Source organism: Periplaneta americana, chromosome 16 (assembly GCF_040183065.1).
Source record: "Periplaneta americana isolate PAMFEO1 chromosome 16, P.americana_PAMFEO1_priV1, whole genome shotgun sequence".
NCBI lineage: Eukaryota > Metazoa > Arthropoda > Insecta > Blattodea > Blattidae > Periplaneta > Periplaneta americana.
In genome coordinates, this window is record NC_091132.1 from 33,374,425 (window position 1) to 33,389,923 (window position 15,499).

The window sequence follows — 15,499 nt, forward strand, 5'->3', positions numbered from 1 at the left end:
AGAGACATCAACATAGACATGGAAATACTGCACATCCAACCAAAAAGCCAGAAACTCAACACACTAGAAAATATGAAATATATAGACACATGAAAACACACCCCAACGATATTCTCAACACACAACTCAATTTCAAAACACATACACTCTTTGACTCTACACTACGAACGCACCCTCACAGGAAAGAAGAGGCGCCAAGACCAACAACGACCAGTTCTGAAGATGACCCAAAATAGGTTGAAACATGTTAACAAGGTACGTTAAAATTTAACACAAGAAAGTTCTTATCATACATATTCCAATAAGCCCACACCTGTGGCGTAACGGTCAGCGTGTCTGGCTGCGAAACCAGGTGGCCCGGGTTCGAATCCCGGTCGGGGCAAGTTACCTGGTTGAGGTTTTTCCGGAGTTTTCCCTCAACCCAATACGAGCAAATGCTGGGTAACTTTCGGTGCTGGACCCCGGACTCATTTCACCGGCATTATCACCTTCATATCATTCAGACGCTAAATAACCTAGATTAGATGTTGATACAGCGTCGTAAAATAACCCAATAAAATAAATATTGCAATAAAAAAATGTTCCACCGTAAGTGGAACACGGCACATATCGTTTGTATCTAAGGAAGAGCGTTTTTCTTCTGTAATTTGGGCAGAACAGTCTGCAGCTACCGCAAACAGAATCATTTCACAGAAAGTTCAATGCGCTCTTTTATTCTCCACATTCTGACATATTAACTGGCCAATGTAATAAATTCTCTCCAAATCAATGGCGCACAAGAACGACAAAAATATTACATTCGTGAAGAAGATGCATATGTTAGACTCATTTCTGGAATGATAACTCGCGGCGACTATATAAGAAGGATTTCTTTCATCATTGTTTTATTTTCTTCTTAAAAGTCTTGAAATATACAGTTTTATGACGTAACACTAGCTATAAGAGAAGGTAGCCTGAAACTATCGGTCTACATTATAAACGAATAGCATTTGATATATTATCTGATCCTAAGTGTCACACGATATAACCCAGTTCACCTTCTCCGCGCTACGGTGTAGATTTTTTGAAGTTCACTTGCTCTGAATTTTTATTAATTTAATAAATCTCAGACGACAAGAAAAGGTCAAGACTTCTAATTTGTCCTCCTTAAATATATCACCTAGTGCTATTATTTAATATAACTCAAGTCGGCTTTGAGAACTCAAAATGAGAATGGCCTTGGAGGCACAAAAATATATTTGCACTAAAGGCACGGGATAAAATGTGACATCAAAGTAGACAAAGGAAGCGGAATGTTGAAGATATTTCAAAACACGTTTCTTGTCTTGACTACTGCTGGAATGTCAAAGGTAATAATACTGGAATTTCAGTAACTCTCGGAGCAATGGTTTCCGTAAATAATGAGCCAACTTCAATTTCTAAAATTCACAGAATTAAAACTGTAACACAACTAAAATTTAACACTAGAGAACACGTTGTTGACTGCTTTATATTGTTGCTGACGTGATCAGTCTGCTAGTGTGCCAGCATTCAGAGAGTTTAAGGTTCAAGATTTAGTAACAATACTTTTATTATTATTATTATTATTATTATTGTTATTAATATTCATTATTCAATTTATTTCCATCACAATAAACTGCAGAAATCTTGGAAGATCAAAGAAGAAATGACGAGAACAATTCTATGAGTCGGAACATGTTAATTAGGCCTACATCCTGATGTCGATATTTTTTTATTTTATTTTACCTGGCAGAGTTGAGGTCTTGAAGGCTTCTCTTCAATTCAACCAAGTCAACAATACAAATATATGTCACAATAATAATAATAATAATAATAATAATAATAATAATAATAATAATAATAACACAGGCCTATGTATCAAATATAATTATTGTTTTAATTTATTTAAGCTACTAGTTTAATGCATTAAAAATGTGAACATAATGTCTTAGAATTACCATTTATAAAGTAAAATTAGATATTTAAATATATAGGACTAATCACTGTATAACATAGGCCTATTGAGAGAAAATCAATGCAGTAATCAAAGATTTTGGCTTTCATAATACACTGTTACAAGATATAAGCCTAAATGCTATTAAAGGTTCTACAGCAATTTTTAAGGGCGGCCGGGTAGCTGGAACTGTATTTTGCGCCGGCAAGTCGTACGGAGGGTATTTGTTATCGGTTGCGTACGGTAACATTCCACAACACAAATCAAATGCTCCGTGTCCATGTTGACCGTCGAAGTTAATGTCAACAAATACGTAAGTAATCGTCTTAACCCTCTCCCCATATCCCCACAGTACGTATTTCCAAATAGTTCACATTCCTGCCACTACCGGCGTTACCGTACGTATCGGTACGTACTCTTCAGAATGATGATGATGATAGTGAAATTTGAAGGGCGCGTCAGCATCGATGGCTATTTGCACCCATGCCTATTGTTTTTCTTTTTGTGTGGTGAAATTACATTATTGTATAACTAAAATTCACACTGACGAAATACTTTGACACATTAAAACACACTAATATTGGACGGACAAGGTGACTCCTGATATAAATTACATTAAAACGAACACGTAGTAGTCCCAAGATAATGTGAGACAATCATAAAATATAAAACAAACACTGCTACAAGAAATATGTGGCAATGTTTTATAACAACATTCATTAAAAATCGGATGTATAAGGTCCGAGTAATAATGTGTATTAAAAGAAATGTAACTAAAATAATCTCCAGATGTAAAGGGTCTGGAGATCTTCAGAATGAACGCCGTACTTGCTAGGCAACTTCTCTGCCTCATAGGTTATACACTTCTGCGGAAGTATAGGAAGATTGAATTCTCTAGGCTCATCGGCTAGCCACATGACGGCATACAGCGAGCCATGACACACTTTGAACTGAACAACCAGTATATATATATATATATATATATATATATATATATATATATATATATCTGTGTGTGTGTGTGTGTGTGTGTGTGTCGACTTCGTTCCTACGTTCATAGACATCTATGACGTAGTGCAGAGGGCGACCACTAGAGGGAACCCAAGAGTTGGAACTTAAACTGAGACGATTCTGTCCGACACCGAGATGGGTATCCGGTGTGGCTTAGTGGATAAAGCATCAGCACGTAGAGCTGAAAACCCGGGTTCAAATCCCGGTGCCAGAGAAATTTTTCTCCGTTCCATTACTCTTTCATCGTTTTTTCTCGTTGCCAAACTTTCAGAACGGCCCCGAGGTTCACTCAGCCTCCTATAAAATTGAGTACCGTGTCTTTCCCAGGGGTTAAAGGCGGTCAGAGCGTGGTGCCGACCACACCACCTCATTCTAGTGCCGAGGTCATGGAAAGCATGGGGCTCTACCTCCATGCCTCCCCAACTGCCTTCATGACATGTTACGGGGATACCTTTACCTATAGCAATGTTTAGACTTCATTTATATAGCCAGATATAAGTTGTTCATGTTCAAAACCATATAATTGGCAAATCTGACGAAAATTGGGTTTTGGCGTCCCGCTGTCATTTGCTTTGACCTGCAAATGAAAATATAAACAAACAGTAACATAAGTGTTCTGGGCACTAGCAAAGTTAATTCAGTCGCATGGAGTCAAAAGGGTCTACCCCACAATTTGAAAACCACTGTTAGTCTCTGAATAAAAAGTACTGACGAAAAAGTAAAGTTGTTCGCAATCCATAATTATGTTTTTAAATTTATTTAATGGAGATCAGGTGATCAGGACTTTTTCATAAAAATACGGACATTTAACAAATTTTGAAAATGAATATGGATGGCAGTACATCTTCAAAATACGTATATGTCCTAACCATAGAGGTCCAAATTAATGTGTTCACCCATAACTATCTACCATGTGACAGCAATGGGTTCATTCTACCATCTTCAGGTGAACAAAAGAGAAAATAGGGAAGAAAAGGGTTTGTTGCTCGTTCGGACATTATAAATGACCAAATCCATTTATACAACCTAACCAACGAGCGTCATGGAATTGAGGAGTAATATAAGCGAAGTACAATAATATAGAAGTTCTAAGACATAATACTTACCTAGATGTATAAATAGAACAAAAAGACAATACAGAATATGGGCTATGTATGGCGTGGAGTAAGACAGGGCCGTGGAAGTAAACAATGTGTAGCAGAGTGAAACTGAATGGAATAATGCTTAACGTGCGAAAATAGTACGTAAAAGATACTCCGACATAGTGCTGTCATCTAGCGAAGAGAGAAGGAATCGAGTAATTGATGACTGGGACAGGCAAGCTGTTGTATTCATTAATAACATCTTGTTTGGGTTAATTCGCAGTGCTGTACTGTGTGGCTAACTCAAGTCAGCTGTTTAAGTTTTGTTAACTTTCAACAGATGTCACCGCTCTCCAGAGTACAGCAGAGAACCGAGTGGCCGCAATGATGCCCTCAGGCGATCGGTTTCTTAGCATTGCACGGTGGCTTGTGTTTTCATTTTCTTTTTTCTTCTTACTTCCAAAATAGGACAGAGGAAAATTATAAAATTGTCTGTCTGTAGCTAGATGATTACCTTTGGGGAGGCCGAGACGTAGATGGGAGGATAATATTAAAATGGATTTGAGGGAAGTGGGATATGATGATAGAGACTGGATTAATCTTGCTCAGGATAGGGACCGATGACGGGCTTATGTGAGGGCGGCAATGAACCTCCGGGCTCCTTAAAAGCCATAAGTAAGTAAATTAGTAGGCCTATGTAGCAAGGGTGACTCTCCTACTCCATGAAGAGAAGAAGAAGAAGAAATTTTTTCTGCTCTATCGATTGGTGAAACCCACAAAGTCCTGAAATAATAAATAAACGGGCCAATGAGGATTTCTCGTTTTACTAAGTCCCAAATCGCAAAACGTTTGTCAGGAGAAATCCATTATTGGACTTAGTGGTAATCTCCTGTATACTTTCTTTACTGCAGTACAGACTAATCGGGACTTAGTTGAAATTAATTTATTGATTTTTTGGCTCCAATGTTACTTTGGTTTTTGCATCTTAACTTACAAGACGAGTTTGAGGATGTCAACAAGATCTGAGAAAATTGTTTCATTAGCAAGACAAGCAGGTAAGTTAATTTCGTATTTCATTACACATCATTATTTTAAATGCATAATTTGTCATAATGCAAAACTATAAAAAAAAACATTTGTAACAAAAATAACATTGACATACTGCATTTGCTGATTCTTTCACATCTGAAGACGTCGGAGGAAATATCCAACGCAACTTACACAGTTGGAATCAGATGGTGTAAATGAAATTGCAGACCCACCAAGCAGTGATATGCTAAAGAATTTAGATATTAATTTGTTCATATTTATTAAAATCTATTATTTGTGGACTCATACATAGCTAGCTAGAGTTCTGAGATGCAGGGTTATGAATGAAATACATTGCTCTGTTGCAATACTTGATGACTGATGAGACTATAAAAACTTACACACGGTTTGAGCGTCTGGCTGTAAATAAAATACTGAGACCATAGAATGGAGAATGCAGAAATTCTGAAATTGGGACCTCTCATTATACATCGCATTTTTGAAACCAGAAGCAACTCATCTTTCATTACTTTCCGATACTTATGAGTTATGAGTAAGGAGCGAATTTCTATGTAATTAAATATTATTTTTGCGTGTGATAAAACACAATTAACAAAGTTAAAAATTCCGAACATGAAGTTTCAAGTTTAAAACTCGAATTTTATTTCACATAAAAATACATATTTTCACAAAAAATTATGTAAATACATATTTACAGGAAATCTGTTATAAACATATAAATCTTGGACTTTTTTATTTAAATAATTTTTTACAAGAACGTTTTAACATTTTAAAACTAAATCATTTATGTCACTCAGAAATACGTTAGCCTATCTTTTTAAGAATTCTTGGTTGCTTCGTGTTTCTAAGCGCTGTGTGGTGCATCCGTGATCCATTTTTGTAATAGTATCGCCACAAGTTCTGAGAACTGCTAGGCAGCATATCAATGTTATTATTAGAGAATAAATTAACATGGACAAGGAGAGATCTTGCAACACATAATTAGGAATGTTTATTGTTGCTGAAGATGGTTTCATTCAACGCTTTGTTTGTGAAACACAATAGATAAGAGCTCGGGTATGAACATTATTTAATTTAAACAAATCTCTCGCCTCTCGCTCATGCCCATCAAGTAAGGCAATACGTCTTGTTGTGATTCCCTGTTATCGAGCTTCGTCAATCGATAGCCTTCAAGATATACTGAAAGACGGTTGTTTAAAAAACAATTTGGCTTTCCTATTAGCAAATCTAAGCTTTTTGTGTGACACCATAAAAAAACTCGAAACATCCCAAAAAAACATATTGTCTGAAACAGGGACGTGCGTGCCGTGGAAATTAAACTAGTCTCGCTACCAGGTTCAGAAGTACAAGTACTAAGGGACAAATTCCAGAATATGTTTGGGAAAACAGTGGATATAAAAAAATGTGTAAAGTTGCTCAAGTATTGGAGGATGTGCCTGTAGGTGAAACTGACGGTGTTTGTGACATTCATCTTTTTAAATATGCACGTCTGACGTCATGTGATGTGGACAGATCGTTTTCACAGTATAAGTCGTTGTTCAGAGATAATCGGCATGCATTTGTGATGGGGAATTTGGAAATGACCTTTGTTGTTCACTGCAATTCTCGGCCAACTACTAGCACTCAAGTGTGGTTGGTGAGTACATAGTATTTTTTTTTTTGCAAGCTAAGTAAGGTATTTTTGTCATATTTAAAAAATATATATATATATTTTTTTATTTTTAGCAAATATTTTTGTACTTTTAGTACATAAAAAATAAATATATTAGAATATTTTAGGACATAAAATTCCGCTCCCTAGTTATGAGAGACCGAATAGGAACACTCTAATGGTGGTTTCCTTACTTCGTACTGTTGCCTCTTACCCACAGTGACAACAAGAGGGTAAACATTTCATGGAAAGTGGCCATTAATTTATGGAAGTAGATTTTATGCATATTACAAAAGAGAACGTAAGAAGAATATTCACATTTTCAGTGTTCATGAAATGGAGACTGTTTCCAAGAACCTCAAAAAAAGAGTGGAGGGAAGGGGAATATCCATATGGTACACGTGAGTTACTGTACAATGAATTTTTGGACCTCAAGACCCCTGTACAAAATAATGAACAAACAAGATATAACATGATTATGGGTTTGGTTTATTTTACGACGCTTTATTAACTGCGATGTTATCTAGTACCTGAGTGAAATGAAGGTGTAATATTAGAGAAATGAATCCAGGATCCAGCGCCAAACGTTTCTCAGAATTTTCACCATTTGTTTTCAATCGGAAATCCTGCAAAATATCTCAATGAGGTTAACTTCTCTCAACCAGGATTTTAATCTGCACGCGCGCGTTTTGCTATCAGATATGTTGAATTTCATTCATTTTTTTCTTGTTATAGCTTCGGGCTATTAATACACATAACTATTATTTTATAAATGCTCTGCATAGCATCGTCATCCTTCAAATTAACCATTCGAATGTACAGTAACGGTACATAAGAATTTATAACAAAGTGCAAGATAGGAGCCAAATTAAATGCTTAAGTTATATAAAGAGTAATAATAAATTATTTTATCGTGTAAGCGAAATACATAAGTTACTATTTTGTCCATATCTCGTCATACCTCTCTTAATTGGAATGTCTTTACTTACGATCCAAATAATATCACACTTAATCTTCACTTAACTCACCTCAAAAATCCACCAGGGCAGTGGAAGCCGGGAACTCTGTTTCAGCGACGAGTGCGATAAGTAGATCGTATGAAGACAGAAATTTATAAGTGGAAGGATAAATTAAAACACATAACATAATATAATTATATGACTTCATATCATAATTTTATTTGTTCCTTCGGTGAAATAAAGGGACCTTGTACATCATAATTCTGTTAACACTTCAATGATAACAAAATAGGCTACGCGAACGTCAAAATATGCAAATCTTTGAAGATATATAAAACTTTGTGCTGAGTAAATCATTAATGACAAATGTAAAAAAAAAATATATCTCTAAAATTGATTGCTTTTCTTAGAAATACATGTAACGTGGAAATGTATTCATGCTATACAAATATAATGAGATGATGGGTCAAACTGGAGGTTGTTTTCCAGTTTTAAAGCACATAACACATATACTGTTTTCGCTGTAAGAAAAATCCTAATGTAAACATACGCACGTTGCTGTCATACCTGTGATTGGCTCCCAGTCGAAACACTCACATGACACAGGAAAATATAGTTCGTATTTGGAAACCACAATCTTGTATTATTTGAAAATAAAACATTGAATTCTAGTTGTTAAATACGATGAAACATTTAACTTTACTCATACGTAAAACGCTATGTAAAAGAAAAGCTACTTTTATATTTTGTTATGAACTATGAACGCGGATGAATACCAACAGTATTACCGAGGTAGTCTGTTCTTGTAACAAGCTGGCGTCACTTGAGCCCGTAGTTGTTCACGTAAGCATGTGGTACTGAAGTATGGCTTTTGCATCCTCAACTGTCCATTGTGAAGATATAAGACTTAAAAATAATTTAATTACAGTAATTATAAAATAAATGTTTCCTAAGCAAACGAATGCATAGTAGTGAGGTTAGACCTACTTGAAGAGTAACGGGAAATGTTTAACATGAAACAGAATGTACAACAGTAGGCGGGAACACGTACTGAGAATCTATGGCGCCAAACGGCGGCCAATGAAGCCTCACTTCAGTCACGTGCTATTGTTTATATTAGGATTTTTCTTGCAGCGAAAAGATTATAGGTACCCGTTTCTCCATATGCTCCACATTGTTTTTTCTAGCAAAAAAAAAATTAATATCAACAAAAGACTTGTATATAAAGTGTCCAATACAATTTTACTCACAATAATTAAGTGAAATCAACATGTCACAACAACTAACTGACCTATAAAACGTTCTTAATAAATGAAAATTTTAAAAGTGTTAAAATTTTTAATAAGCTAATATACCTTGTACGACGGACGGCACCGTTTCGACACGAGTTTCGTGTCTTCGTCAGCGTCTGTTATTAGATCAAAGACAAATGAAGTTAACTAACCATTCTCTATATTCATGTCATACCAAATGAGAACAAAATTAATGAGATCACACTGCTACTGCCGCCGAAGTATATCCTTTTCTTAGAAGCGTTTGTGACTACCGCTATCTTCTATCCAGTCGACAAGGATTCGAATCTCGGTAACTTCATGGTGGAATTTGCGATGGCGGACAAAGCAGGTGTTACTTACTTATGGCTTTTAAGGAACCCGGAGGTTTATTGCCGCCCTCACATAAGCCCTCATCGGTTCCTATCCTGAGCAAGATTAATCCAATTCCTACCATCACATCCCACCTTCCTCAAATCCATTTTAATATTATCCTCCCATCTATGTCTCGGCCTCCCCAAAGGACTTTTTCCTCCGACCTCCCAACTAACACTCTATATGCATTTCTGGATTCGCCCATACGTGCTACATGTCCTGTCCATCTTAAACGTTAGGATTCAATGTTACTAATTATGTCAGGTGATGAATACATTGCGTGCAATTCTGCGTTGTGTAACTTTCTCCATTCTCCTGTAACTTCATCCCTCTTAACCCCAAATATTTTCCCAAGCATTTTATTCTCTAACACCCTTAACTTCTGTTCCTCTCGCAAAGTGAGAGTCCAAGTTTGATAACCGTACAGAACAACCGGTAATATAACTGTTTTGTAAATTCTAATTTTCAGGTTTTCTAAGAGCAGACTGGATGAAAAAGCTTCTCAACCTAATAATTCAACATTCTGATTAGCTTATTACTAGAAAACACTTTTTTGTTCAGTTTTTAATTCCTATTGTCTGTCATCATAATATATTAAACTAGTCCATTTTCTTTAAGGGTAGCAATGAGTTGTATCCATCATGGAGCAATGGTAAGGAGATTTGAAACAATCTAGCGTACCAAGTGAATGCAGTAGGTTAGTTTGCTGCAATCATAGCAGAACGGCTAAATATATAAAAATGTCTTCTACTGTCTTATAGAGTGTAGTTTGTTTGACATAGGTATTCTACGTGCCGTAAATCTATGAGACAGGACCCAGGGTTTTGTCTCCCTCCCAAAGCAAGCCATGCTAAGTACTTTATTGCATTTTAAAAACCATTAACCTTAGTCGGCTTTGAACCCCCGAACCTTTGGTCCGAAGACCAGCACAGTATCGACGTGACGACAGAAGATGACGTAACAAGGAAGTAAAATTGTACTGAACCTTTTATAAACTTCTCTGATTTTATATTCTAAAAATATTTAGTTTGTACAATTCTTTTCTCTGTAGTTCAGATTAGAAGAACACGAAACGCGTCAGATAGAGAAGAGATGAGACGCTTTGTACTAGAGCACACTTCACAATTTGTATGTTGCTCATTTTGATTTGTATTACATTTAACTAGCTACGAGTTAAATAAAATAAAATAATAGTACATTATGCAACGAGCCTATCATGGTAGTAATTAAGAAGCGAGGATGTTTATGAAACGAGCGCAAGCGAGTTTCATAATTTTCATACGAGCGTCTTAATTACCATTATAGGCAAGTTTCATACGACTTTTTATGCTCGACCATATTTCTAACTTGAAATTATTCATAAGTATTCATGTTATTGTTATGTGAGTGACGGCAATAGCCTACCTCATAAATTGTGAGATGTGCGCAGACGCGAAAGTATTGATTTTTTCCGGGAAACGAATGTCGACGATCTTGATATAATCCAGAGAGTAAGATAAAAATTAATCTTGATATAACCTTGAAATTGAATTCGACATTGAAAAACGAGATGGCAAATTGAATTTATTTGAATATTATTTACAATTAACGCTAATTATTATAGTAACAGAACATAACCTTCTGCGACAGTATTGGATTTCCAGCCTCCATGACGTTTCCCTAGTTATCTTTCGATTGCATATCCGAGAATAATCGAAAACCTGAACTTTAATGAATAGGTGTACGTCAATGACATGCATTAAAGGACTGCTACCAGGTGTATAATTACTACATTTCGGCATGGTCGAGCATAAACGTATATTTAAATTTCAGTTCAATTTATGACTCCCTTTAAGGAAATAAATATACAGACAGCATTTCTGTGTAGCTCTGATTGATCCCACAGTTTGTGATCTATTTTTTTTTATCCCGAACAGCGAAATCTAGACATAGAACCCATGGCCACTGCCATGGCCGCCAAAATCAACACCAACTCCAAAACCTCCAAAATGCGATCTCAAAGCGTTGTGATGAACTGTAGGCCTAGGAGATTTATGAGTGACCAAGGGCGCCAACACCACGCCGTCTGTAATATGAGTTACACTGACGTCATGGGTTAGCAAAGGGTCGGGGTCATGTGTAAGAGTGGAAACTTTGTGTACCACTGTGTGAGTTACAGGAGAATCGTTGAGCAAGGGGTCTTTGGTGTGTTCTGTAACTGTGGTCAGTATATGATCGTGACTTGGTAAGTCATGATTAACTGTGATCGTGGTTTTGGTGAGGCATTCGGGCGTCAGCGTTAACGTGGACTGTTTTGAGAGCCCATGACTGGCCTTGTGGCTGAGTGCAGCGACGGGTACCAGGGAATGGTCGAGAACGGTCACCGTCGGCGAGTTGGTAACTCCATGCTCGGATACAGTTGTTGTGGTCACGTGTGTGATCGTAGGCACCAGCGCATGCGTGACATGTTCCAGTCCTCCGACGGGGCCGTGATTCTGGTCCCTGCTCGACGAACTCTTGCCTACAGACACGACCTTCATGATGCTGTGGTGAGATGTGGGATGCGTGACGCTGAGGTCGTGCGCCAGGAACCTGGAAGAGTGAGTTACCACTGGCTTCGTGGAGTGCGACACCAGCGCGTGAGCCAGGCTGGGACTGATGCTCGGCCCCTGGGCCTTCGAAAGGAGTTGCGGCACCTTGTCGGCGATGTGGTTAATAGTGGTTTCATGGTGCACACTACCTATACCCACCACGTACCCTAGATTGAGCGGGGATCTTCTGGTGATCTTGCTTGCCCCTCCGTATTTGTTAATTGCTGGCAGGGAGGACAGAAGAGACTCTATGTTGTATAGATTATGATGCGTCTCGAAGGAGGGTTTGACGAGGCAGCAGATGACTAACAATAAATACCGAGAGAGGCTGAGAAGAACCCAGTACATCTGAAAAAAAAAAACACAGAAAATTAAGTAAATTTTTAGTTCACATACGAAAAAGTTCTCTACAAGGTGTTTCAAAAGTGATATTCAAAAGTTTAGGAGCGAAAAGTAAAAATGAAGAGAAACAAAAAGGTTCCAGTAAACATGGATCCGCAAATTTAACCGTTTACCAAATTATACCATTTTGTGCTGGTCGAGGCCCGCGGAATACTAAGTCCAACAAAAGTAGTGACTATTTTATTTAATTTATCAATCACCAAGTTAGTTAGTGGGGTTTAAAAAGGGTGCGTCAGCTACTATGGCTATTTACGCCCTTATCTAAAATTCTTCACAAAACACAGACACAATACAATAATCTCAATACTTGAAAGAACTAAAAAGCATTGTCACGGTTAAAACAAGGCAAACAAATGCAGTTTCAAAAGGGTGATGCATAAAAAACACAACAGTGAGCAGTTCACAGAACTTAGCTGGAATTTAAAAAGAAACAATAAAATAATAAAACATATGCCGCCAGAAATAAATTATCTGGCGCATTTCGAAAATGCTCGGATGTAAAAGGTCCAAATGTCAAGTGTGTTAAAAACATATATAAAACAACGAATGTAACCTCCAGATGTAATCAATCACCAATCACAAGACATTAAAATTCATAATTTTGGCTTCAACACCACAGAAATATCATTAAACATATACAAAAGAAACTTTATTTGAACAATTGAAAACTTTGTTGATGAACATGGTACAGTACAGTATGAATATGTTAACTGACGAATTTTACAACAGGTGTTCAAAAAGTTGACCATGCACTTGAATGCATCTTTATAGCCTTCTCCGCAAATACCTGCTCCAGCAATCCTGGGTCATTCATTTGCTGGAACGCATCTACATTCCGATGTTGCAATTCTTCAGGTGTGGTGATGTCTCTTGTGTAAAGTAGGCTTTTTATATAAACCCATATACAAACATCCAAAGGATTTAAATCTGGTGATCTAAATTTGTGGACCCATGTTTACTGGAACTCTTTCGGTCCTTTTCGTTTTTACTTTTCATCCCTAAATTTTTTACCATCAGTTTCATACATCCTGTATACATTTTATCAATTATGATTGTTATATAACTATGAGACACGTCAGCAACCGTGCCTATTTGTATCCATTCACTCAAACTGTGTGGAAAATAAAACGTAAAATAGCACGCAATTTAAAAGACGAACACGATTGAAAACTGTTGTCCAATAAAGACTTCTATCACGCAGGTGAATCATGCTTAAAATAAATTCTCTACATCATAAAACTAAGCGATACTAAGTCCTCCAGATGTTAAAATTAACAGCCAGTAATAAAAATATTTCCGGAGTTTCAATCTAATAAAGTCCATAAAATAACCAACTACAAATAATTTGAATAATAATCATTTAATCGTATTTGGCTTCTTTCCGAATACGTAGCTTAAATTACTGAACTGAACTACTATTAATACAATGTCCACGTAGGCTACATGTAGCTAGTAGGCAACAACATAATGGAATAAAATGTTTTCATTAGTGTTATTAACTATCTTTTTGACGGTATTCAACAGATATTAGGGAACAAACGTTCTCCTGTCATTTCTAATCAACATTCTCAGGAAAATTAGTTTAATTATTAATCATAATATAAATTCGAATTAATATTAAGTCATGCAGTAACAATTTTAGTGAAGGCCAACGGCTTCCGAAACACATTTTATAAGATCTAAATGGATTAACTGCAATAATTTTAAAGTTCAAGAGACAGCGCTAGAAATGTAAGTGTTGCAAGTTTCGTTCTGTCAAGACACACCCTCTGTAAGTGGTCTCTTGGACGACAGCCATATTAGCGAGTAGAACACGTGGGGTTCATATAAGCCGAAAATATTTGTCAAGGACCATTCCGTTCAGAAAAGGAGGTGGTAGCGGACACTTTCTTTTCCTGTCAAAGCTTGACCCTGCGACCAACTGGTAAGGAAATACAAGTAGGGAAAACCTTCTGACCACATTAACTTAACCACAATGACAAGAAGCAAAACAGAAAACGATACGTAAAAATTAATTCGTGGATATTTCATGTACTACCTTTTTCGTAGAACAGAAGTTATTTCCACTATTACACTTTTACTAAGTCATACTATTTTTGACCAATAAAACGGAACGAAAGGACGTGTTTCAACCATTCATGGCTGTTTGTCCTACAATTTTATCACTTCCCTAGCATTTGTTTATTTTTATCAGTTCCCTAGAATTTCTTTGTTTTTTATTAGGGGAACGGTGGGTAGCCCCGGACATTGGGTAGCCCCGGGCACTAGGGTTTTCTCTAAACTAACAAAAGTTGGTAATCCTGTTTTACTTGAATATGACTTCCCGCTTTGTTGGACCTTGAATGTTATCAGTTGATTGAGTTGCGTCGACTGGTGTGCTTGTAATATAAATCTTGTGAGTAATTGTTTAGACTTCTGGCAGCGAGATTAAATTTGAAGACCTCCTATAGATTACACAAGTAAGTTGATCTTTATTATTATACATCCAGTCTGTTGTTAGGAATGTGTTTTACATGTATTGCATCTTACAGAGTTAAAGCTGATATACAGGGATATCATTTTATTTTTACTTCAATTTTTATTGTACCTGAGTTTTTGAATGTACTTCACTCCCACCCCTTCTACTAAGGAAGTTCCAACTCCACACAGAACCAAGACCGCAGATAGTAAGCAGTACTGAGTTACTGAGTATAGTACGTTCCAGAAATATGTTCGCGTTTTCCAGTGACGAAAGAGCTTTCAATATTGAATCATATTTTCGCACAGATACTGTCCGTTTGCCTACGTCGCATCCCGATTTCCCCCACCTGCTTCTGCTCGCCCCTCTGTAATAGCTGGGCTGTCTTAGCTCTTTTCTGAAAACATTAATTTCTCTTAGGAATTGGACGTTTACGTAATATTATACAGCTGTTTAATTTAACTTAAATAAAAGGGCCTCGTTAAGTAATTAACTGTCACGTGATTTCCTCCCTTTCTACAATCCTGCGGCATAACCACTTGGACGGAGAGTAGATAGCATGTCTGAGTAATTTTATATTTTCGGGTCGGGCAGAAGTGAAGATTGAATTTACAGTACGTAGAGTAGGTACAGAATTATTTCAACATGGGTTACTAGTACGAAGGACGAAACTGGCAATTGGAATTAGATGCAATAGTCTATAGTGCGATAATATG

The 15,499-nt window shown here is 36.8% G+C and overlaps 1 protein-coding gene and 1 non-coding gene across 2 annotated transcripts in view; one reads left to right on the forward strand and one right to left on the reverse strand.

Moving 5' to 3' along the window:
- The first annotated feature begins 305 nt into the window (after positions 1-305).
- On the forward strand, positions 306-382 carry TRNAR-GCG (transfer RNA arginine (anticodon GCG)). Its single transcript has one exon. It is a non-coding gene; the product is annotated as a tRNA-Arg (tRNA).
- A 7,360-nt stretch (positions 383-7,742) lies between these two features.
- LOC138691119 (mucin-3B-like) overlaps positions 7,743-15,499 on the reverse strand; it is a 46,200-nt gene continuing 38,443 nt past the window's right edge. Inside the window, exon 2 of the mRNA XM_069812851.1 lies at positions 7,743-12,271. Within this exon, the coding sequence (XP_069668952.1) occupies positions 11,276-12,271 (996 nt within the window). The 3' untranslated portion in view covers positions 7,743-11,275. The remainder of the gene's footprint in view (positions 12,272-15,499) is intronic.